Below are 22,805 nucleotides of genomic sequence, written 5' to 3'. Positions count from 1 at the left end.
GAAATGAAAAAGTAACTGATGTTTTGGGAGTGCGAAATAATGGTGATTAACCTCTCGTCGCCTGCAGTTGGTCATTTAGACAGAGGGGGGCAGCAGACTGCACTGTATATTCACCTGCTACTGTTATTAGCTCCACTCTGCTGGGTCTGTGAGCACGTGACTGCATTACTGTTGCTTTCACTTTGAGTTTGAGCTATTTCCAAAGTCTTGAGTAGATACACAACACCTCACAACAGGAGTTTTTGTAGAACACATTTTTCTTTATTACTTACATCATGTAATATGTACAGTACCAGTCAAAAGTTTGGACACACCAACTCATTCAAGGGTTTTTCTTTATTTTTACTATTTTCTACATTGTAGAATAATAGTGAAGACATCACAACTATGAACTAACACATATGGAATCATGTAGTAACCAAAAAAGTGTTAAACAAATCAAAATAGATTTTATATTTGAAATTCTTCAAAGTAGCCACCATTTGCCTTGATGACAATTTTGCACACTCTTGGCATTCTCTCAAATAGCTTCATGAGGTAGTCACCTGGAATGCATTTCAGTTTACAGGTGTGCCTCGTTAAAAGTTTATTTGTGGAATTTCTTTCCTTCTTAATGCGTTTGAGCCAATCAGTTGTGTTGTGACAAGGTAGGGGTGGTATACAGAAGATAGGCCTACTTGGTAAAAGTCCAAGTCTAACCCTAACCTAGTCCGAATTTGAGATTTTGGTTTCCAACCGCTGTGTCTTTGTGAGACACAGAGTAGGTGAATGGATGATCTCTGCATGTGTGGTTCCCACCATGAAGCATGGAGGAGGAGGTGTGATGGTGTGGGGGCACTTTGCTGGTGACACGGTCAGTGATTTATTTAGAATTCAAGGCACACTTAACCAGCATGGCTACCACAGCATTCTTTCAATGACCCAACACACCTCCAGGCTGTGTAAGGGCTATTTGACCAAGAAGGAGAGTGATGGAGTGCTGCATCAGATGACCTGGCCTCCACAATCACCCGACCTCAACCCAATTTAGATGGTTTGAGATGAGTTGGACCGCAGAGTGAAGGAAAAGCAGCCAACAAGTGCTCAGCATATGTGGGAACTCTTTCAAGACTGTTGGAAAAGCATTCCAGGTGAAGCTGGTTGATAGAATGCCAAGAGTGTGCAAAGCTGTCATCAAGGCAAAGGGTGGCTACTTTAACACTTCTTTGGTTACTACATGATTCCATGTGTTATTTGATAGTTTTGATGTCTTCGCTATTATTCTACAATGTAGAAAATAGTAAAAAATAATGAAAAAACCATTGAATGAGTAGGTGTGTCCAAACTTTTGACTGGTACTGTATGTTTTCTTTTCACAATGATAATGGTTAAATATGCCTGCTTTAGAGATACTGTAAATTAATAGATTATTTATGAACTATTCAACTATTTATGTAGGATTTCTTTGTTTAATTTTCACATATAATCTTCCACCTATTGTTAAGAATTCCAAAAGAGCTGTCCATGTTGAAGATAACTGTCCTCAACACCGCTCTCAAACTGTTACATAACATTGTCTTCTAACTGAACGCTCCCCCTTCTTTCCTCCTTCTCCTCATCTCTAACCCTGCCCCTTGATTAGTTTGAAGTGCACAGCTACCTAGCAAACACAGGACTACACTATGTGCTATGTAACCTTGGGGGCGGCAGCAGGTAAATGCTTAGAGTTGTAAACAGGCTATTCACTTACAGTTGAAGTTGGAAGTTTACATACACATTAGCCAAATACATTTAAACTCAGTTTTTCACAATTCCTGACATTTAATCCTAGTAAAAAAATCCCTGTTTTAGGTCAGTTAGGATCACCACTTTATTTTAAGAATGTGAAATGTCAGAATAATAGTACAGAGAATGATTTATTTCAGCTTTTATTTCTTTCATCACATTCCCAGTGGGTCAGAAGTTTACATACACTCAATTAGTATTTGGTAGCATTGCCTTTAAATTGTTTAACTTGGGTCAAATGTTTCGGGTAGCCTTCTACAAGCTTCTCACAATAAGTTGGGTGAATTTGGGCCCATTCCTCCTGACAGAGCCAGTGTAACTGAGTCAGGTTTGTAGGCCTCCTTGCTCGCACACACTTTTTCAGTTCTGCCCACAACTTTTCTATAGGATTGAGGTCAGGGCTTTGTGATGGCCACTCCAATACCTTAACTTTATTGTCCTTAAGCCATTTTGCCACAACTTTGGAAGTATGCTTGGGGTCATTGTCCATTTGGAAGACCCATTTGCGACCAAGCTTTAACTTCCTGACTGATGTCTTGAGATGTTGCTTCAATAAATCCACATACATTTCCTCCCTCATGATGCCATCTATTTTGTCAAGTGCACCAGTCCCTCCTGCAGCAAAGCACCCCCACAACATGATGCTGCCACCCCCGTGCTTCACCGTGGGATGGTGTTCTTCGGCTTGCAAGCCTCCCCCTTTTTCCTCCAAACATAACAATGGTCATTATGGCCAAACAGATCTATTTTTGTTTCATCAGACCAGAGGACATTTCTCCAAAAAGTACGATCTTTGTTGCAAACCGTAGTCTGGCGGTTTAGGAGCAGTGGCTTCTTCCTTGCTGAGCAGCCTTTCAGGTTATGTCGATATAGGACTTGTTTTACTGTGGATATAGACACTTTTGTACCTGTTTCCTCCAGCATCGTCACAAGGTCCTTTTCTGTTGTTCTGGGATTGATTTGCACTTTTCGCACCAAAGTATGTTCATCTCTAGGAGACAGAACGCGTCTCCTTCCTGAGCGGTGTGACAGCTGCGTGGTCCCATGGTGTTTATACTTGCGTACTATTGTTTGTACAGATGAACGTGGTACCTTCAGGTGTTTGGAAATTGCTCCCAAGGATGAACCAGACTTGTGGAGGTCTACAATTGTTTTTCTGAGGTCTTGGCTGATATCTTTTGATTTTCCTATGATGTCAAGCAAAGAGGCACTGAGTTTGAAGGTAGGCCTTGAAATATATCCACAGGTACACCTCCAATGGACTCAAATTAAGTAAATTAGGCTATCAGAAGCTTCTAAAGCCATGACATAATTTTCTGACACTTTCCAAGCTGTTTAACTTAGGTTATGTAAACTTCTGACCTGCTGGAATTGTGATACAGTGAATTATAAGTAAAATAATCTGTCTGTAAACAATTGTTGGAAAAATTGCTTGTGTCATGCATAAAGTAGATGTCCTAACCGACTTGCCAAAACTATAGTTTGTTAATAACAAGAAATTTGTGGAGTGGTTGAAAAACGAGTTTTAATGACTCCAACCTAAGTCTCTGTAAACTTCCGAATTCAACTGTACATATGAAGTGGGAAAAACAGTACGTAAACATTAATAAGGTCCTTGACACTGGGTGATGTAGATCAATTGGTGGTAATGTTTTTTCATTGCCATGTCTCCTTTGAAAGAGAGGTGTTTTGATCTCAATGGGACAACCTGGTAAAGGAAAGGTTCAATACAAACCACCAACTGAGGTATGAGTACAAACTACGATGACATTCGCTACATACTGTATTCTTCTGTTTAACCAGTCATCAAAACATGTTTTCACTCCCATACAGGTTAGATGGTCAATTGGCCATAAAGTTGAGTACACACATACTAAATGGAAAGAACATTACCTCTCTTAATGTAGTTTGACATGAGAAATGAACCCAAAAGATCAAGACAATGTCCCCTGGACTATCCTGCTATCTATGGACTAAAGGCTTACCTTGTTGCATAAGAAGACTAAGGGAGAAATAGAGAGAGAATGTAACTGAGCAATACAGAGAAATTAGGGTGATAGAAAGAGAGCGTCAGGGGAAAGAGGGAGAAAAGAAAAGTGGAGGAGGGAGTCAGTCTTTCCCATTACCCTGTTGTGGACTGTTGGCTTTTCAGGGAAAGCCGTAGGACCCAGCATGTTTTATTGTTAACGGTTCAGTGGCTTCCAAGGGAGCTTGCAGGACTTAAATCACTGCTTTTCACTGGGCTCCACTTTCTCCAACGCCAAAGGAGGGCAGGGGGCCCACAGGAGAAAGGCAGAGATGTTAGCCTTGCCCTTCTTAAGGGCTGATTTAGCTGTTTTTGCTCTCCCATCGAGCAGTGCAACGGCAAAAAAAAAGACAAATGTGAGTTTTCCGGGGGGGAAAAGGTGGTAAAGGTGGTAAAAGAGAACGGGAAGGAGAGTCGGAGGGAGACAACAGTTTCTTTTGTGTGTCCTGACGACTCTGGTGCCCTGGTTCCAATACCGGCCAATAGGACGATAGATAAATCACATGCTGTAACCAGGAGCAACGGCACGGTGATCAGCACTGAGATAGCTATAGGGGTTACCCTGAGGAGAAGTTACATACCCCCTCTCCTTTATCCCCCTCTCCTCCTCTACCTCCGTGTTTTCTCAGAGTCAAGCTATAGGACTAGAGGACATTCCTTAAGTTACATGGACCTTCTCCCCAGCGACAATGGGCCATTTGTTGGTCCTCTGAGCCCAGCATCGAGGCTCCAGGCCTAGCTAGGAAGAGGCTGAACACTAGCCTCGTTTATAAGTGGCGCTAACATCGGACCTTTGTCCTGATCTTGTCCACATTCTGATTGTGCCCACATTTTATGAAATATGTCAACACATGGTATTAAAATGTGTCTCATATCTGTCCACTGTGTCTGCATTGTGACCAGATTTCCTTGTGACTCCCTGTAGGCTAGGCAAATGATTTGACAGCTATAATATTTATTTATTCATTTTAAGTCAAATGGTGATGACGTAAGTCAATGGTGTAACCTGTCAATGATTTAAGAAGATGGGATAATGATGATTTAATGGTTTCACTGTCCATATCTCTCTGCACATATCTCTCTGCAAGATACCCAGACACAAGGGGTGCCTACTAGCTTAGGAGGTGGTCGGGAAGATCTGATCACAAGCAGATCACAATGCATCTTTTAGTTGTCTACACCTGTCTGAAAACAATCAGAATGTGGAGAAGATCAGGGCGACGGATGCATGTTAGAACCAGGTATAAACAGGGCTACTGGCTGCAGGGTGGGGAGATGAAGGGTGCTGGTGGAGGAGGGGAGGGCGGAGATTCAAGGGACGGAGGAGGGGGGATTGGGGAGGGGGCTCAGCCCTGCCCTTGGGACATCCTGTAGCCTACCATGCTCTGTGAGAAACACCCATCAAGCTCTAACTATGTATTATTTTACCTTTAATCCGCTGGTAGCTTGCAAAAATCCCAGTTTTCTGGCACTGCAGATATGATTTCCTCCCGAGCGTCTATGATCATAGCTTCCTCCCAGTGTCTGGCTGTGGATCGGAGTTTCCTAGCTATGTGAAGTCACACACACTGTGGCGCCAGTCATGTTGCTCTCGGGACAATGGCGGTCATTGTTTTACGATCACTGCCCAATCACAACCAGGAAGTGAAGTGAAGTGCTCATTGGATGATTGATTGATTCAGCCGGCATGACAGCTCTGGGAGTAGTCCCGTGTAGCTCAGTTGGTAGAGCATGGCACTTGCACTGCCAGGGTTGTGGATTCGATTCCCATGGGGAACTAGTATGAAAATGTATGCACTCACAATTGTAACTTGCTCTGGACAAGAGTGTCTGCTGAATTATGCATATTAAATACTGTAGGGAGATCATTATATGCGGACTAGATGGGTAAGGGATCAGATTCGGGGTCAGTTGATTCAACTATAGGCCTACTCTAACAAGTAGTGCCAAACAGAATTGGCAATGATTCCTTTACTGTAGCCCATGACAAAATATATAAAATATGAACTCAAATGTGTTTGCAATTGATTCAAATCAAGACTAATTTGGCCGCAAAAGATGAAATGATTCCTTTAGAAAAAATGCTGAGAACCATCAGATTCCAACTGGCCCCACCAGGGTTGGAGTCGCTCCCATTTCAGTTTCAGTCAATTCAGAAAGTAAACCCAATTCCAAATGTTCCTCATTGAAGAGAATTGGAACTGTGTAATTTCAGTGTACTGAATTGACTGGAATATAGCATTTTTCAAATACCTGAAATAGCTTTTTCCTGCAATCTAGAGCCATAATCATTATGCCTAATTCTGTGTAACAAAAATATGTCCATTTGTCTGCTTAGGTCATCTAAGCATACCACTTTACCTGTCCAATTGTCATTTTAATGAGGGTGTCATTCTGACTGTTGTAAATCACACATCTCAATATACTGCACTAACATGCTTAGGATATTACATCCAAATTATAACACAGCACATGGGATCATAACACACATCATCAATACAAGCACATATCCTGGCATTATAATGAATACACAAATATCAGGATATTATCATAAGGTACCAGATTACATTTAAACCAGGTACTTTTCTGCATATGTAAGCATACCTCTTGATCTGTCTGTATCCTCCTGACTGGAGGTCATTTTTTATAAGAAACTAAAAATGCTTCTCTGTATCGCTGCTAACATCGGGGTAAAAGATTGAAAGGAATGTGGTTGTTATTCAGTACATGTAGTAATTGCTTGCTTTTCTAAAGTCTAGACAATAAAAATAATATTATTCCGACAAAAGTTTTATTAAAGATTGATAATATTCTTATGAGAGGTATCCTGTGTTTAAATTACATTACAAACAATGCAATATGATTCCACACAAGACTAAAGTATTATAAAGAATCAGGTGGATATTTTGGTAACATTTTACTTAAAGCATTCATGTATACTGATGTCTAACTTGTTATAAGCACATATAAGCCTTTATAATGGTATTAACAAGGCCTATAACGCCATCTCTCTTAATACAAATGCATTTCTATGACTACTGTAAAACAAGTTCTAAGAAAATGTCAATTACTGTCAGCTGGGCAACTGTTGAAGGTAAAAGATGAACCCACGGGGGGGTCAGCCCGATATGAAGTGTACCGTGGTTTTTACAGTACCGACTACCGACCCGCTAGAGCTAGAGGAACAACCTCTTCCTCGGAATGCAGGAGTAGCCAAATCAATGGGCGTGACATAACGGTAACTGCCTCGGGAGGAGGGGATGCGAGAAAAAACCTACGCATCACCGGGCACCGGACACCTCTCGCACGCACACCATCCAGAATTTAAATATTCCGTCCGCACTCTCACTACTACAGTATTCAAGGCGCGGCTCGAACTATAACAGACAACAGGTGGAAAGGAGATAGACAAGCAAAACTTTTCCACAACTCAGAGATTGTGTTTACTGACTCCGCTATTCTGCCGCGTAAAAGGAACATAGGTAGATCGACCTAATTGGAAGGATAACTACAGCAGGTGTAGTGAGAAAGGGGAGGCTGCAAGAGAACCTTAGCCTTTGGACACACGCACCCAAAGGATTCTTCGTTTTTTCGTCAACAGAAACGTATTTATTTAGGAATCAAAATAATCCACGAAATCTTTTTTTTTTCAAGATGGCAAACTCGGGAATTCAACTTTTAGGATTCGCCCTGTCACTCGTCGGTGTTATTGCACTCATTGTGGGGACCATTCTGCCACAGTGGAAGATGTCTGCGTACATAGGAGACAACATCATAACGGCGGTTGCCATGTACCAAGGATTATGGATGTCATGCGCTTTTCAGAGCACAGGGCAGCTCCAATGTAAAATATACGACTCGATCCTGCAGCTCGACAGTAAGTATAGATGCTTTAAAGCGGCAATCAGAAATTGAAACAATAAGAAAGCGATCCCCGCCCCTGTTTTGTTAAAAAAAAAGCTGATGGCTGTGTCTGGAGAAATACACCCACTCTCAAATGTATAGACAGAGCTATGGATACAAGGACTGACCATCCATAATATCAAAATGATAGTTTTAACCATGTTTCAAGGTTATATAGCGTTTGTTTACGTTTACTTTTGTTATATTTGGGGTTCTGGTGGGGTAGGACAGTTGAAGTAAGCTCATGAGGCAGTTATAAGTTATATTCTCCAAGAATCAATGGATATATATCATTCATTTATACATTCCAAAAAGGGATGTAACAACTGCAGATTGCCCCTTTAAGCAAAATATTTAATTTATGCCATGTTTATTTTTCTTTCACTGTCTGTGACAATATGCGCATCCTGTGCAGCACTTTATTGCATATCCACTATTATCTAATTATCAAAGGAGGATTTCCATGAAGATGGTCACTTCACTTGTGTCAGGAAGTCTCATGTTGTACCAGTAAATAGGATTGATTGAGGGGAGATACAGGTGAGCAGACGCCTGAGACGGTCGGCTGAGGTTCCCTACACTCCCCTTTGTGGAGCAGTGCATCCTCAATACAGCACATTGGTGCCACCGACTAACAGGCTCAGAGCTGTTAGTCGGTCATTGCCCCTCATGGTTATCCTTTAGTAGCACCCTTCGTGTTAACATACAGTGGGATATTGTTAACTTCTGGCACCCTCTCACCAACCTCCCCACCCTCCTCCACCCCTCTCTGCTGTATATTCTCACATGGCTGGGCCGCTCCACCCCTTAAGTGGTAAGGCCCCTACTTGCAGGCCCCCTGCCCATTCATCACCAACTGTTCCCTGGCATAGAGAGGGGACTGGGGGCTGGCTGGCTGGGGCTCCAGATGCCAGAGACGACTTGGTCCTAACGACCTAACGGTAAACAACCAGAAGAATACAGAACACAGGAGTAGCCATGGCGACAGCAGCACAGTACCCTGTACAGGAATTTGACCTCCTCCTCCCACTTCGGTTCGTCCCAAACCCTTAGGGCACCATGATGACGGGAACCAGGGTGTGATTTAATATTACTCCCCATCTACTCTTGTTGGTTGGTCTGTTCATAGTTGTTGGTGTGATTGAACAGAGAGGCTTGTTCAGATTCAGAACACTTGGGGGGGGTCCCAGTTTTAACTTGTTGTAACTGCACCTGCTGACAGAGAGCAGGTTTGGGGGTTATTGGAAGGGTACAAGGGGGGTCAGGGTGTTACAGTGGAGTACAGGGGGATGGGGTACAGAGGTGATGGGATGATATTCCATGGTAGCCCCAATTTGCATGCTGGCGAAATGACCCTCATTGTGTGTTTAAAGTACAGCAGAAGATTAGTATTTCTTCCTTCCTTCCTTCCTCTCTCCTCCTTATCACGCTCTTCACACTCTTCACCTCTCCTCCCTCTCCTCCCCACCCACTGTTGCCCTCTCTCCCACCCCCATCCTCAAATCAAATTTTATTGATCACATGTGTTCCTAGCTCCAACAGTGCAGTAGCATCTAACAATTCACATCAATACACACCAATCTAAAAGTAAAAGAAAGGTACTCTCCCCCTCTCTCCTTCCCTCCCTCCCTTTCTCAGGGATGGAGGGTTGTGTTTGTGAGCTCAGGGATGGCCTGGACTGGCACAGACTGGTTCAGGGTGGACCAAGGAGGTACTCTCCCTCTCTGTCTCCCACCCTCTGTCAGTTTTATGAGGGAGGTGACAGATTAGGGTGTCCTGACAGTAGCTTTCACTGCCCCCTTCCTCTCAACAAAAGCAGATGGAAGAGAGAGAGCGTGAAAGAGAGAGAGCGAGACAGAGAGAGGGGGAGGGAGAGGGAGGGTGTATCTCAGGGTTTCTCATCCAGGAAAAACACACATTAAAGTATCCTGTCAGCGCACATTAAACCCCAGTGATACATAGAGCTGTGTTTATAGAGTCACTTTTTGAAATCCAATACTTTGTGAACACCATACTGTATATGATCCACTGTTGGGGTTGGATTGTGTTGATAATGCATATTTTATATTTGTTCACACCTTTTGCTTTCTTGCTGATTAAAAACTAACGTTTATTAATTGACTTTTGCAATATATCCCACATGCCTATAAATGAAAGCTTTCTATACAATATCCTTCTATAACTGTACCATATCTATCTATCTCTCTCTCTCACACACACACACCCTCCCTCATTCTCTCACTATCTTGCTACTCCTTTCCCTCCTCTCCCTTATCCCGCTCTCGCTCCCCTCCCTGGTGTGTGTGTGTGTGTGTGTGTGTGTGTGTGTGTGTGTGTGTGTGTGTGTGTCTCAGGTGCTCTCCAGGCCACCCGTGCCCTGATGATCGTTGGCATCATCGTATCCATCGCCGGGCTGGGCGTGGCCACTATGGGCATGAAGTGTACCACCTGCGGAGGGAACAACAAAGTGCGCAAGTCTCGGACCGCCATGACTGGAGGCATCATCCTACTGATTGGAGGTGAGAGAGGGAGATCAGGAGAATCACCACAAACACATGTATTTTCTTAGGGTCCAGAGTTTTCCCTACATGATTAAATGACTTGGTCATGAAAATCTCAGGGCCCTACTTTTGTAACATTATTTTCTAAGCTGGTCTGAGATCCATGCTCATTAGATGACTTGGTCATTCTGGTCCATACCAGGAGCTATAGAAAGAGATCAAGAGAATCGCCACAGGCAGTTGGTCACCATTATAAATGAGGGGTTTGTTCCTCTGTCTGGCTACCAGCTGCTCTCCCACTCATCTAAACCTGGCGAAGGCCTTTCGGGTCGAAATGTTGCACAATAAAAGTCCCACTCATCTACCCAGGTTCCCCTGGAGATCACAGAGGGAGAGAATGGGCACGTTTTACTGACTGTGGCTATTATTCTGACACTATTCCCTATTTAGTGCGCTACTTTTCACTAGTCAAATGTCACTGGTGGTCAAATGTAGGGCACTATATAGGAAATAGGGTGTCATTTGGGACACAGCTTGTTACTGTTATATAAGAGGTCATTAGAAACTCTCATAGAACAATGCCAGTAAAAAGCTAATGGGTCTCAGAGTAGAAAACAATATGTTTGTTTTATTGGCACATACACCAGATAGGTGCACTGAAATGTGTTGTTTTCAATTTTAGTAGACACTCTGATCCAGAGCAATTAGGGTTAAGTGCCTTGCTCAAGGGCACATTGACAGGTTTTTCAAGTAGTCATCTCAGGGATTTGGACCAGCTACCTTTCGGTTACTGGCCCAGTGCTCTTAACCACTAGACTACCTGCAATTTTACAGGTCTAAAGTGTCTCAGAGTAGGAGTGCTGATCTAGGATCAGTTTTGCCTTTTAGATTATAATGAACGAACCAGCATGCAATCTTAGATCATGTGAAAACTACTCTTATAGGACAATGGCAGTATGGTTTGGGGGGGGGGGTTAATAGCTAGCCACCCATTGACTTCTTGAGAAGTGTTTGGCTCCCCTCTCTCAAATACCTATTGATGATGCCTGGATGTACTAATCTGCCATTGTCTTACGTCAGATAACGCTTCAATTCCGCCTGCACTGATCCGTCTCGTACTGGGATAGCTCGAAAGTAGTCCGGCTACAATGGGCTATCATAACATTACCTAGGTAACATTGTCTGCTGAACCCCATTTATGCCTTAAAACCGTCTCAATTAATCTAAGCTAAAACAATAAATCTGTCAATAATAGGGCTGTGGCGGTCATGACATTTTGTCGGCCGTTGATTGTCAAGCAAATAACTGCCGGTCTCATGGTAATTGCCTGTTAATTAACATAAACACGTTTAGCATCTGCTGGCTTCCACGCATAGCCTATAAACCACTGATGCAGACCTTTGGAACGTCTACATTAACATTAAGTATAATACATCTATTTAATATAGCCTACACCATCACAATAAAACCACTATTTATTTCAGACAGGTCTAAAGAAACATGATATGAAGAATATGTAGTCTATTTCAGAAGAACAGAATAGCATGCCCTGCCGTTATGCCATATGGCTGTGGGATACACTAGTTCATTTAGCAGACAAGATTGGCTTAGAATTCCGTGGCAATATAGTATGAAGAATACATTTGAAAATAGCTGAATAAAATAGAAAGAATATTTTCTCCAAATGATTTCAGAGGGAGTGCGCACATGTGGCTATTCTGTATTGAGCAGGTAACAAAGAAACAGGTTCTCCAAATACTTAATTTAGAGTTATTATGCACCTTTAATTGTGATACAAACGTTGGGCTCTATGTTTTGATTTTTAATACATTCCAAGGCTGCATGATGGGACTCTAATGATGATTTGAAAAAAGTCTCATGAAAAGCATGAGCTCTGCTGTGTTTCTTGCACAGGCTGCACACACTTCATCAGTCTCTCATTCACAATTTGACAAGCACTTGATAATATTCTCACCAAGCCTCGAATTTCCCGGCGACATCCTCCTTGTGTGGCCGTTTTGCCCTTGGGCTGAATATAATAATTATAATTCCCTTCTCCCGGCTGCTAATCGCTGTGCTCCTAAGCACCTCTCACTCACATGGCCCTCTCAGAGATCTCAATTCTTATTAGCCAATGCCCGTCACATGATCGGGTCCAGCTCACAGGCATCTTAGCTTCGAAGTAGGCTACAAGTGGAGACAGACACATCAGGGATATAACTGCGCGTGTCCTTCTTATCTCATTCCAAGGAGCATATTCAAGATGTTAGAAGAACTGTCCAAATTGACTTTTCATCAGCCAACAAGATGAGTAGGCCTAACGAACAGCAAAAGCACTAACCTATGTCAATCTACTATCCCCCATAGTACAAAAGTTGACCTATTCTGTTGGTTCTGTGTGAGAAATAAATATTCCAAAACATACTCTTGGACAGTTGTGGGATGCAATAGATCCCAAATTAATACAACCACTCTCATCAAAAACCTTTTAAAAGCAATGAGTCTGACGCAACAGATCAGAACATTGAGCTTAAAATGTTGATAAACTATTAGGCTATTTCTTCACATTATAAGCGCAGCAATGCACACACGCAAATGTTCCAAAATGCAATCAATTAGCGGGAAAACACTCTTCTCAAAATTGACCGCAAGTGCGATTACGCATGGACCGTTATCATGCACCTGTCTCGGAACAGGGGCAGGGGGGAAAATAAATGTCATCTATGCACTTAAATAGCAAATGGGGGATGCTTTTCCCGGGGTTCATTTTCGTACCAGCCAGGTAGGCTATACTCCTGTTGTAAAGATAAGCAATGTGCTTAATATTAGGAAAGTTGAGTAAATATAAATATAGTTGGCCTAGCCTATAGAAGAAAGCTGATGGGCTCCTCCTCTTTTTAATATAGGCCATCAAAACTCTGGTTTCTCACGCAATTGCATAGCCTATTGAAATATTGCGCAACATGAGCTCATGGGCTCTCATGAAGTGTTTTAATTAGATTTTCAATTACATTTGCATTCATGTCAGAGAGATTAGATGGACAATAGAGTGCTGAGTACCAGGCAGTTAGCACGTTTGGTAGGCTACTAATGACCAGCAGCAGCATCAGAGCTTGGAGAAGCCTAGTTACCGTGAGTAAACGTTCACATGGAATTTAACCTGTTGGCTATAGCCGTTCCGCTAGCGGAACGCCTAGCCAACATCCAATGGAACAGCAGGGCGCGAAATACAAAACATCAAAAAATCTAATAATGTCAATTTCTCAAACATATGACTATTTTACACCATTTTAAAGATACACTTCTCCTTAATGTAACCACATTGTTCGATTTCAAAAAGGCTTTACAGCTAAAGCAAAACATTAGATTATGTTAGTAGTGTACATAGACAAAAATAACCACACAGCCATTTTCCAAGCAAGTATATGTGTCACAAAAACCCAAAACCTAGCTAAATGAAGCACTAACCTTTGACGATCTTCATCAGATGATACTCCTAGGACATCATGTTACACAGTACATGTATGTTTTGTTCGATAAAGTTCATATTTATATCCAAAAACAGCATTTTACATTGTCGTGTGATGTTCAGAAAATGTATTCCCACCAAAACTTCCGGGGAATGAGCACATCAATTTACAAAAATACTCATCATAAACGTTGACAAAATATATAACAATTATTGAAAGAATTATAGATATACTACTCCTTAATGCAACCGCTGTGTCAGATTTTAAAATAGCTTTACGGAGAAAGCACATTTTTCAATATTCTGAGTACATAGCTCGCCATCACAGCAAGCTATACAGACACCCGCCAAGTTCGGTGTCAACTAAACTCAGAATTAGTATTATAAATATTCTCTTACCTTTGCTGATCTTTATCAGAATGCACTCCCAGGACTGCTACTTCCACAAGAAATGTTATTTTTGTTCGAAATAATCCATATTTATGTCCAAATACCTCCGTTTTGTTTGTGCGTTCAGATCACTATCCAAAGGCATAACGCGCGAGCACAGTACCAGAGACGAAAAGTCACAATGTTCCATTACCGTTCGAAGAAGCATGTCAAACGTTGTTTGCAATCAATCTTTAGGGTATTTTTTATGTAAAATTGCGATAATATTCCAACTGGACAATAACATATTCATTCCAGGAGAAAAAGAAGGAACGATCGCGCATACCCAAACCCTTTGTCCATAGGCAGTCCACTGATTGACTGAGCTACTATTATCTGCCCAGGAACAGGAGAAGGCTGAAAGAACTTTCTGAAGGCTGTTGACAGCCAATGGAAGCCTTAGGAAGTGCAACGTGACCCCACAGACACTGTAGTTTCAAAAGAAAGAAGAACTACAATTCTCAGATTTTCCACTTCCTGGTTGGATTTTTCTCAGGTTTTTGCCTGCCATATGAGTTCTGTTATACTCACAGACATCATTCAAACAGTTTTAGAAACTTCAGAGTGTTTTCTATCCAAATCTACTAATAATATGCATATTCTAGTTTCTGGGCCAGAGTAGTAACCAGTTTAATTTGGTTACGTTTTTCATCCGGCCATGAAAATACTGCCCCCTATAGCGAAGAGGTTAACTGCGGTCATTCCTGCCGGTGTGGTGGTAAAACGGCCACCATAACAGCCCTAGTCAATGATTTTGACGTTTTTTGGTGAGGAAGTCTTAGTCGCACCATTTTACATTTGTGCACGAAAGCTAGCTTAAATTTGTCCAACATTAGCTTGCTAGCTGAGCCAGTCACTTGATATAAAACGAATAATGGGATGCTGCTAACCAACCAGCTACCTTGTGCTGCACACGCAATGCTGAATGCTTCCACCAAAAGCTAGCTGTTTTCATGAAGCAGATGCGCTGCCTGTTCTGTCTGTGCCCAGAATCAGATAACATTCCCTCTTACTTTTGGGGCAGCATGTCTACAACTTGAGGGCAATTAAACAAGCCAAGCAATCCGATTGTCAGTAAGGTAGAGTCAGCTAGGTAGCTATGTCAGTAAACTACCTACAAGTTAGCTAACGTTAAGCAGCTGATCAAGTCAGGAGGTCGCGACCATTTTGTTTTTATTTTCTCCCATTGCAATTGATAATTTAGCTAGCTATTCTGCCTATTTCATAGGGGATCAATGAAATCGCAGTGACATCATAAATTAGGAAATATGTTTTCATATTTGAATGGCGGATGCTCTGGAATATTAAAATGTTAATATGAGTTACACATCCTACAAAACTGATCGGTTGAGGGATGAGCGTCGCTTAGGACTGACACCATCTGACGTATAACAATGCTGATCCGTCTGATCCCTCTTTTTTTGTACGTGAATGTTTTTTCTTTCTCATTCAGCTCTGTGTGCAGTAGTGGCCTGTTCATGGTTCGCTCACAATGTCATCCGGGCCTTCTATAACCCTTATACTCCTGTCAACACCAAGTAAGTCAAATTTATTTATAAAACCCTTCTTACATCAGCTGATGTCACAAAGTGCTGTACAGAAATCCAGCCTAAAACCCCAAACAGCAAGCAATGCAGATGTAGAAGCACGGTGGCTAGGAAAAACTCCCTAGAAAGGCCGGAACCTAGGAAGAAACCTAGAGAGGGACCAGGCTATGAGGGGTGGCCAGTCCTCTTCTGGCTGTGCCGGGTGGAGATTATAACAGAACAAGGCCAAGATGTTCAAATGTTCATAGATGACCAGCAGGGTCAAATAATAATAATCACAGTGGTTGTAGAGGGTGCAACAGGTCAGCACCTCAGGAGTAAATGTCAGTTGGCTTTTCATAGCTGATCATTCGGAGTATCTCTACCGCTCTTGCTGTCTCTAGAGAGTTGAAAACAGCAGGTCTGGGACAAGGTAGTACGTCTGGTGAACAGGTCAGGGTTCCATAGCCGCAGGCAGAACAGTTGAAACTGGAAACAGCAGCACGACCAGGTGGACTGGGGACAGCAAGGAGTCATCAGGCCAGGTAGTCCTGAGGCATGGTCCTAGGGATCATGTCCTCCTCCGAAAGAAAGAGAATTAGAGAGAGCATACTTAAATTCACACAGGACACCGGATAAGACAGGAGAAATACTCCAGATATAACAGACTGACCCTAGCCCTCCGACACATAAACTATTGCAGCATAAATACTGGAGGCTGAGACAGCTCTGGCTGCCTACACAATTCCTGAATATTTTTTTAGGGCTACATTAACCTGTTTACGGCCTTACAAAAAAAGATTGCCGTTTTTAAACTGCAGTAAAGGGTAGTAACTGCAGTCGACTGGTATTTCGGACGCAGTAATTGCAGCATACTGCAGTTAAACTGCACTTTAACTGCAGTTATACTGCATGGTACTGCAATTATACTGCACTATGACTGCAATCTTTTTTCGTAAGGGCGATAATGGACAAAACTATGTTTTATTATTGTAAGGCTATAGGTGCCACTTAAGGTAATGTGTTACCGAAGAATGTAAGAACACTGCGCTAAAACCCTGTCTCACTCTTCTCTCCCTCTCCACACTCACAGGTTTGAGTTTGGAGCAGCCATCTTCATTGCCTGGGGAGGTTCTTTCCTGGACGTGCTGGGGGGAGCCATGCTGGCATCTTCCTGCCCCAGGAGTAAAAAGCCGGTGCCCAAATACCCCGCCATGAGTGGCGTGAGCGCCCGCTCACCCCCCAGCAGCACCAAGGAGTATGTGTGAGTGCCCTCTACTGCCGATAACCGGAATAACAGAAGCTTGAACATGAAAGAGTTTGTACATGGAGTCGAACGTGACTAGTCTGTTGTACTTATGGGGCGAAATGTTTGTCGCGCAAAAGAGCACAGATATGTATAAGAAATACCGTAAACTTCATTATATTCTGGCACCGTGATTTAATCTGAATCTTTTCTTCAACAATGTGTAGTAAGGATGCGGTTATTTAACTAGAGTTTAGTAAACTGAGTAATGCATAAAGAGTAACGCATGAGTTTCAAATTAAACCAGCTGCCAGATTACAATGAGATTTAAAAAAAAAAATGTTTTTGCACAGATCTGTGCTCTTTTGGACAGCGTAAATGTTGCCCATGACGTTTGCATTTGGGGGGCATATCGGGATAGTATGACAGGATGACAAAAAAAGAAAGAATTACTGGATGTGAATAAAGTTTTACAGAGTAGACAGCCCGACCCCCACCCCAACAAGACTATCATGCAGTAGTTTGTTTTTGAGTGACGTCTCTCACCCCCTCCCAACATTCCACAATTGTTTCTGAATTTATGAGTGGGCCTCACAAATACACTGTAATTGGTTATTGGATGCGCCTTATATTAACAGACCGTGTCTTAGGGTGTATGTTCTCGTATTACACACACACACACACACACACACACACACACACACACACACACACACACACACACACACACACACACACACACACACACACACACACACACACACTTCTCGTATTACAGCCAAGATGCAGCATCATGGCAAACACTCTCACCCCCCTGTAAGAAACACTGTGTATTTAATTTAGCATTTCCATTGTAATTGAAGGTAATAAATTCAACTCGGTGTGGTGCTAAGGGCATACTTTTGGCATACTCAGGGGATGTCTATGTATGTATAATAGTAAAAGGGACTAGCGCGCCACCAGTTCGTTTACAATGGAGTTTTCTGTAGACATGACTGTCTCCAATGGCGTTCAAGCCAAGTGTTGACTTCACACTAGTTGTGAGTGACTGCATACACTATGGTGAATCCCCAAGCAATTCACTACTGCACTCCAAAAGGGGGAGGGCTTTTCACACAGGCCTGCAATATACTCTATCCCATTATAAAATATCTTTCACCACAGTCATTCTTAACAGGTGCCTTCACTATTACTAAGGAGTTTGTTTTTATTATTGTAATACACTATATATATTATTAGGTTTTTATTTATGTGTTTGACCATTTGTTAATTACTCTGTATGAAGTCTTGCTCTGTTCTGATGTCCACACTAGCAGTCTACCTAGGACGGAGCAATATGTTTGGAATGCATTCTATATAGTATGCTAGAGTTGAGTTCTGATTGTAGCCTCTGTTTGTGTTTTAAATGTAGCAGAATATGGTAGTACCATTCCCAAGTGCTAGTGTAGTCTTGTGTTTTTGCTTTTAGCTTTAGATGGCATAAATAATATTTAATGTTTGATATTTGTGATCACTGAGAAAGCTCAACCATCCTGCCTTTGACTGAAAAGATGCTCAGCGGAATTTTAACCCTGGGTGCTTTTGTATTAGGTGATGTTGTAAGCATAGAAATACAATTATTAGATTGTAATGGTAACTAGATTACTAAATAGTAATTCTATTTCTATGGTTGTAAGATGTCCAAAAGGTTTCTAGAAATTTTTATTTTAATAAATGGCCATGTAGCTTACAATATAATACATGTTCTTGTACAATTTGTATATCTAGCCCGTCTTTCTTTTATTGAAAGTTGATCCAATGGTTCTTGTTTTCTCATAACAACAGTTCAAATGCAATGTTATAACTATCAATATCCCAATATGGAACATCTCTGATAATAAAATACACAACAGGAATATTATACAACGGGTGATGTGTGTTCTTAGTCGTATTTGGTTCGACATGGGGGCTCGTATTTGGCTGTTTAGAAGTACGACATGGGCGAGTGTAATTCTGGAGGTTGCATTTCAATCATAATGATATAATAAATGTTCCATTCAAAAAGAAAAGCTCTTCCCTCCTTTATTACCAATCATGAATTATTATGCAAAAATCATCACATTTTCATGCAAACATTCCCAATGCACATAAATATTCCATCCATTTAAGCCATGTGATCATGACAGCGCCACTATTAGCTATGCTGTGAAATGCAATGTTTCACTGAAAGTAGTGACCAGTGTACAAGAAAGTTACAGGCATTAGTTAGGTCAACATTGTCCTTATAGTCCACACGAAATATCGGATGTGTCCCAAACGGCACCCTATTCCCTATATAGTGCACTACTTTTGACTATGGCCCATAGGACCTATGTAGGGAATAGGGTCCCGTTTGGGACTCACCCTTTATGATAAAAAAAAAAACATTTAAACAACGAAGAAGAAAGTAGCCCTTCTGGACAGGAAGTATGCCCTGACTTGATGCTTAAATAGAATCCGTGCATAGAAATATTTAAAGTTTTATCGTCACATATTTAACAGTCATTCCCACAAAGTGCACCATTACGCAATAAGATAAGAAAAAACAACATAAACCATATATTATATCAACTCTTTAAAAGAAATGTGCGGGGAAATAATAGCCATCCATAATTGATTTAAAACAAGGTAATAAACCAAAAATGTTTTTTTTTTTGTAAATAGAAATGACCAGTAGTAACCTTTTCCAACTGTCCCTGCTTTCCAAAACAGTGATTATTCAGCAGTAACCTGATACTCCACAAGGTGAGAGAACCACAGATTTAGGTTAAATCACAACGGACAGCAGCTCAATGTTCCACCTGTACGTTACATGTTAACAGGCTTCCGTCCTGCCTTCTTCTACACAACATCCACCTTGTAAAATCAGTAACCAAGAAGAAAACTGGATTCGTAGCCTCTGTGTGCTGATCTAAGATCGGACTTGCCTTTAAGATGATATTAAATAAGATTCTATAGACAAGTGGGGACCTGATCCTAGATCAGCACTCCTACTCCATTTCATTTTACATGATCATTTAAAGAGTGCAACTTTTTTTCAAATGTAGCCCTTTAGAAGCTTTAAAGACGAGCCACACTGTACTTTCCCAAGTGCAGATAGTCCACTACAGAGGTAATACGAGTAGAACAAGTTTCAGTACAATTCATTCACAGTATAACAACAGACAAGTTAACCGCAATATACAAGCTTTTGATGCAAAGGTCTATAGAATCCTACAATTAATGTCTAGAACTAATGTCTAGAATTCCGGCAATAGAACTGTCCCTCAATGTGCCACGATGAGCTTTTCAGCTATGATATTCTAGGCCAAGCTTCAGGGGAGGTCACTTGTAAAGTTGATTGATCAAGGTCAAATTGATTCAGTTGAGTTTGGCTTCAAAGATCTTCATTGGCACATGTGGTGTGGTTTAGGAGATGGGTGAGAGACACAGAACATTATTATTGGCCATTATTATTCATGATGTCATCCACGTCCTCATCCCCTAGGTCCACTGGAAAAGGGAAAGGTAACAATTAGTTGAATATCTACTCATACAAGTGTCAATAAGGTTGAGAATAATCATATTTTATTCCTATTTTGATAAGAGTATATAGTGGTGGGGAAGCTGGAAAGATGACAGATTCTGGTTTTAAATGTCTCTCTATCTTGGTCTATACTCATAAAACCTAACATAACCACAAAAATCACAATACAGTAGGCATATATCTCTTTCTCAAAATATGTGGGTGTATAGGGAGAGGAATATTTCCACTTTACTCACCTTTCTTGGAACGACCAATTTGTCCGAGCTTGGGCGCCCGCTGCCCTAGTCTCTGGGGATTGGGCCTCTCATGCCCATTCTGTGCTACCGGCCTATGTCCCGGGTTGAACTGGCCGGCCGGACCGGGCTGTCGCGGGCCATTCGATGGAATCAGATCTGGCATTCCTGACGATCCGTACATCTCTCCCATACAGAAGGTCGCGCGCAGTATTTCTCCGTTGAGTCCACTTGGTGTCCTCCTATTCTCTCTTCTCACGTCGAGGTTGGGTTTACTTCCGCAATGGCTTTCAACAGTGTTCTGGGATTTTTGATAAGCGAAATCAGCAGAAATAGTGCTTTGACACACCTACGGATGGGGAAATAGTTGCCATGAAATTAGTTGCGTTCCTGAGTATTAACCAAATAAAGTGCGCATAACGGGAGAATCTCGTTTGCCGATGAAACAATATTGACGAATTAAGTCTCTTAGCTACATAATTACTCACAGCATTGAGCCTATGAATTATATAGTGGCCTACCTGTACACATAAACATTGTGTTCCAATAGCCTATACAATATGGATTCATTTCTGGACTTAAGTGTAAAGTGTGGTGTGTGTCATATCAATGTCCATATTTGCCAAGCCGGCCTGGGCTATATGAAAGCGTACCATGTACCCTTTTCCTTATAACTAATAAATAACAGACGTTTTGTGTATAATAGTCTAACTATAAACAACACTCTTACCTTAAAGATCCGTCGTTTGTATGAACAAGATTAATCCCGGTAAACGGTATATTCGATGTTATTCTACCCCCGGCAGTTGTTGTTTATTTGCTCCTTTCGTGTCGTGCTTGTTTTAGGAAGTCTCCGCTTAAAGGAACAGCACCTTCTGTCGTAACTCTCACTGGGGGATTTCCTAGTTGTTCTGACTCACACACATTGCTCTTTCTACGTCACTGCGAGGGACTGTATTGAAACGTGGGTGTAATAGAACCTACCCGCGCCATCCACGCAATATATGCATAACCTATAACGCACCAACCACACAAAATAGGTGACTCATCTGCAGTAGCTGGTTTCTTCCAGATGCATTGAGGTCAAATGGCAGATAAAAAAGTTTGGACACACCTACTCATTAAAGGGTTTTCTTTATTTTTACTATTTTCTAGAATAATAATGAAGACATCAAAGCTATGACAAAACACATGGAAGCAAGTAGTAGCCAAAAAAAGTGTTAAACAAATCAAAATAGATTTTAGATTTTAGATTCTTCAAAGTAGCCACCTTTGCACACTTTTGTCATTCTCTCAAGCAGCTTTATGAGGAATGCTTTTCCAACAGTCTTGAAGGAGTTCCAACATATGCTGAGCACTTGTTGGCTACTTTTCCTTCACTCTGCAGTCCAACTCATCCCAAACCATTTCAATTGGGTTGAGGCCAGGTCATCTGATGCAGCACTTCATCACTCTCCTTCTTGGTCAAATAGCCCTTACACCGCCTGGAGGTGTGTTTTGGGTCATTTTCCTGTTGAAAAAAAAATTATATTCCCACTAAGCACAAACCAGATGGAATGGCGTATCACTGCAGAATGCTGTGGTAGGCATGCTAGTTAAGTGTGCCTTGAAGTCTAAATAAATTACAGACAGTTTCACCAGAAAAGCACCCCCACACCATCACACCTCCTCCTCCAAGCCTCATAGTGGGAACCACACGTGCAGAGATCATCTGTTCACCTACTCTGCGTCTCACAAAGACATGGCGGTTGCAATCAAAAATCTCAAATTTGGACACATCATGACCAAAGGACAGATTTTCACCGGTCTAATGTTCATTTCTCGTGTTTCTTGGCCCAAGCAAGTCTCTTCTTATTATTGGTGTCCTTTAGTAGTGGTTTCTTTGCACCAACTCAACCACGAAGGCCTGATTCACGCAGTCTCCTCTGAACAGTTGATGTTGAGATGTATCTGTTACTTAAACTCTGTGAAGCATTTATTTGTGCTGCAATCTGAGGTGCAGTTAACTATACTGAACTTATCTTCTGCAGGAGAGGTAACTCTGGGTCTTCCTTTCCTGTGGCGGTCCTCATGAGAGCCAATTTCATCATAGCGCTTGATAGTTTTTGCAACTGCACTTGAAGAAACTTTCAAAGTTCTTTAAATGTTCCATATTGACTGACCT

At 41.7% G+C, this 22,805-nt stretch overlaps 1 protein-coding gene and 1 long non-coding RNA gene across 2 annotated transcripts; one reads left to right on the top strand and one right to left on the bottom strand.

Moving 5' to 3' along the window:
* The first annotated feature begins 6,910 nt into the window (after positions 1-6,910).
* LOC115198349 (claudin-7-A) lies at positions 6,911-18,907 on the top strand. Its single transcript, XM_029760245.1, has 4 exons — positions 6,911-7,667; positions 10,048-10,212; positions 15,546-15,630; positions 16,712-18,907. The coding sequence occupies exons 1-4, from the start codon at positions 7,445-7,447 to the stop codon at positions 16,884-16,886; spliced, it is 648 nt and encodes a 215-aa protein (XP_029616105.1). The 5' UTR covers positions 6,911-7,444; the 3' UTR covers positions 16,887-18,907.
* A 2-nt stretch (positions 18,908-18,909) lies between these two features.
* Positions 18,910-21,543, bottom strand: LOC115198350 (uncharacterized). Its single transcript, XR_003879215.1, has 3 exons — positions 21,372-21,543; positions 20,645-20,990; positions 18,910-20,374 (listed from the first exon to the last, which is right to left on the bottom strand). It is a non-coding gene; the product is annotated as an uncharacterized LOC115198350 (long non-coding RNA).
* Between the last annotated feature and the right edge of the window lie 1,262 nt (positions 21,544-22,805).

Source organism: Salmo trutta, chromosome 8, assembly GCF_901001165.1.
Source record: "Salmo trutta chromosome 8, fSalTru1.1, whole genome shotgun sequence".
Classification (NCBI taxonomy): Eukaryota; Metazoa; Chordata; class Actinopteri; order Salmoniformes; family Salmonidae; genus Salmo; species Salmo trutta.
Note: the sequence above shows the minus strand (reverse complement) of the source record. Positions and strands in the feature narration are given on the sequence as shown.

Excerpts from the sequence above, each read along its gene's own strand:
- LOC115198349 (XM_029760245.1), top strand. The coding sequence starts at position 7,445 with ATGGCAAACTCGGGAATTCAACTTTTAGGATTCGCCCTGTCACTCGTC. Across the intron at positions 10,213-15,545 it reads CATCATCCTACTGATTGGAG|CTCTGTGTGCAGTAGTGGCC; the intron begins GTGAGAGAGGGA and ends TTTCTCATTCAG. Across the intron at positions 15,631-16,711 it reads TATACTCCTGTCAACACCAA|GTTTGAGTTTGGAGCAGCCA; the intron begins GTAAGTCAAATT and ends CCACACTCACAG.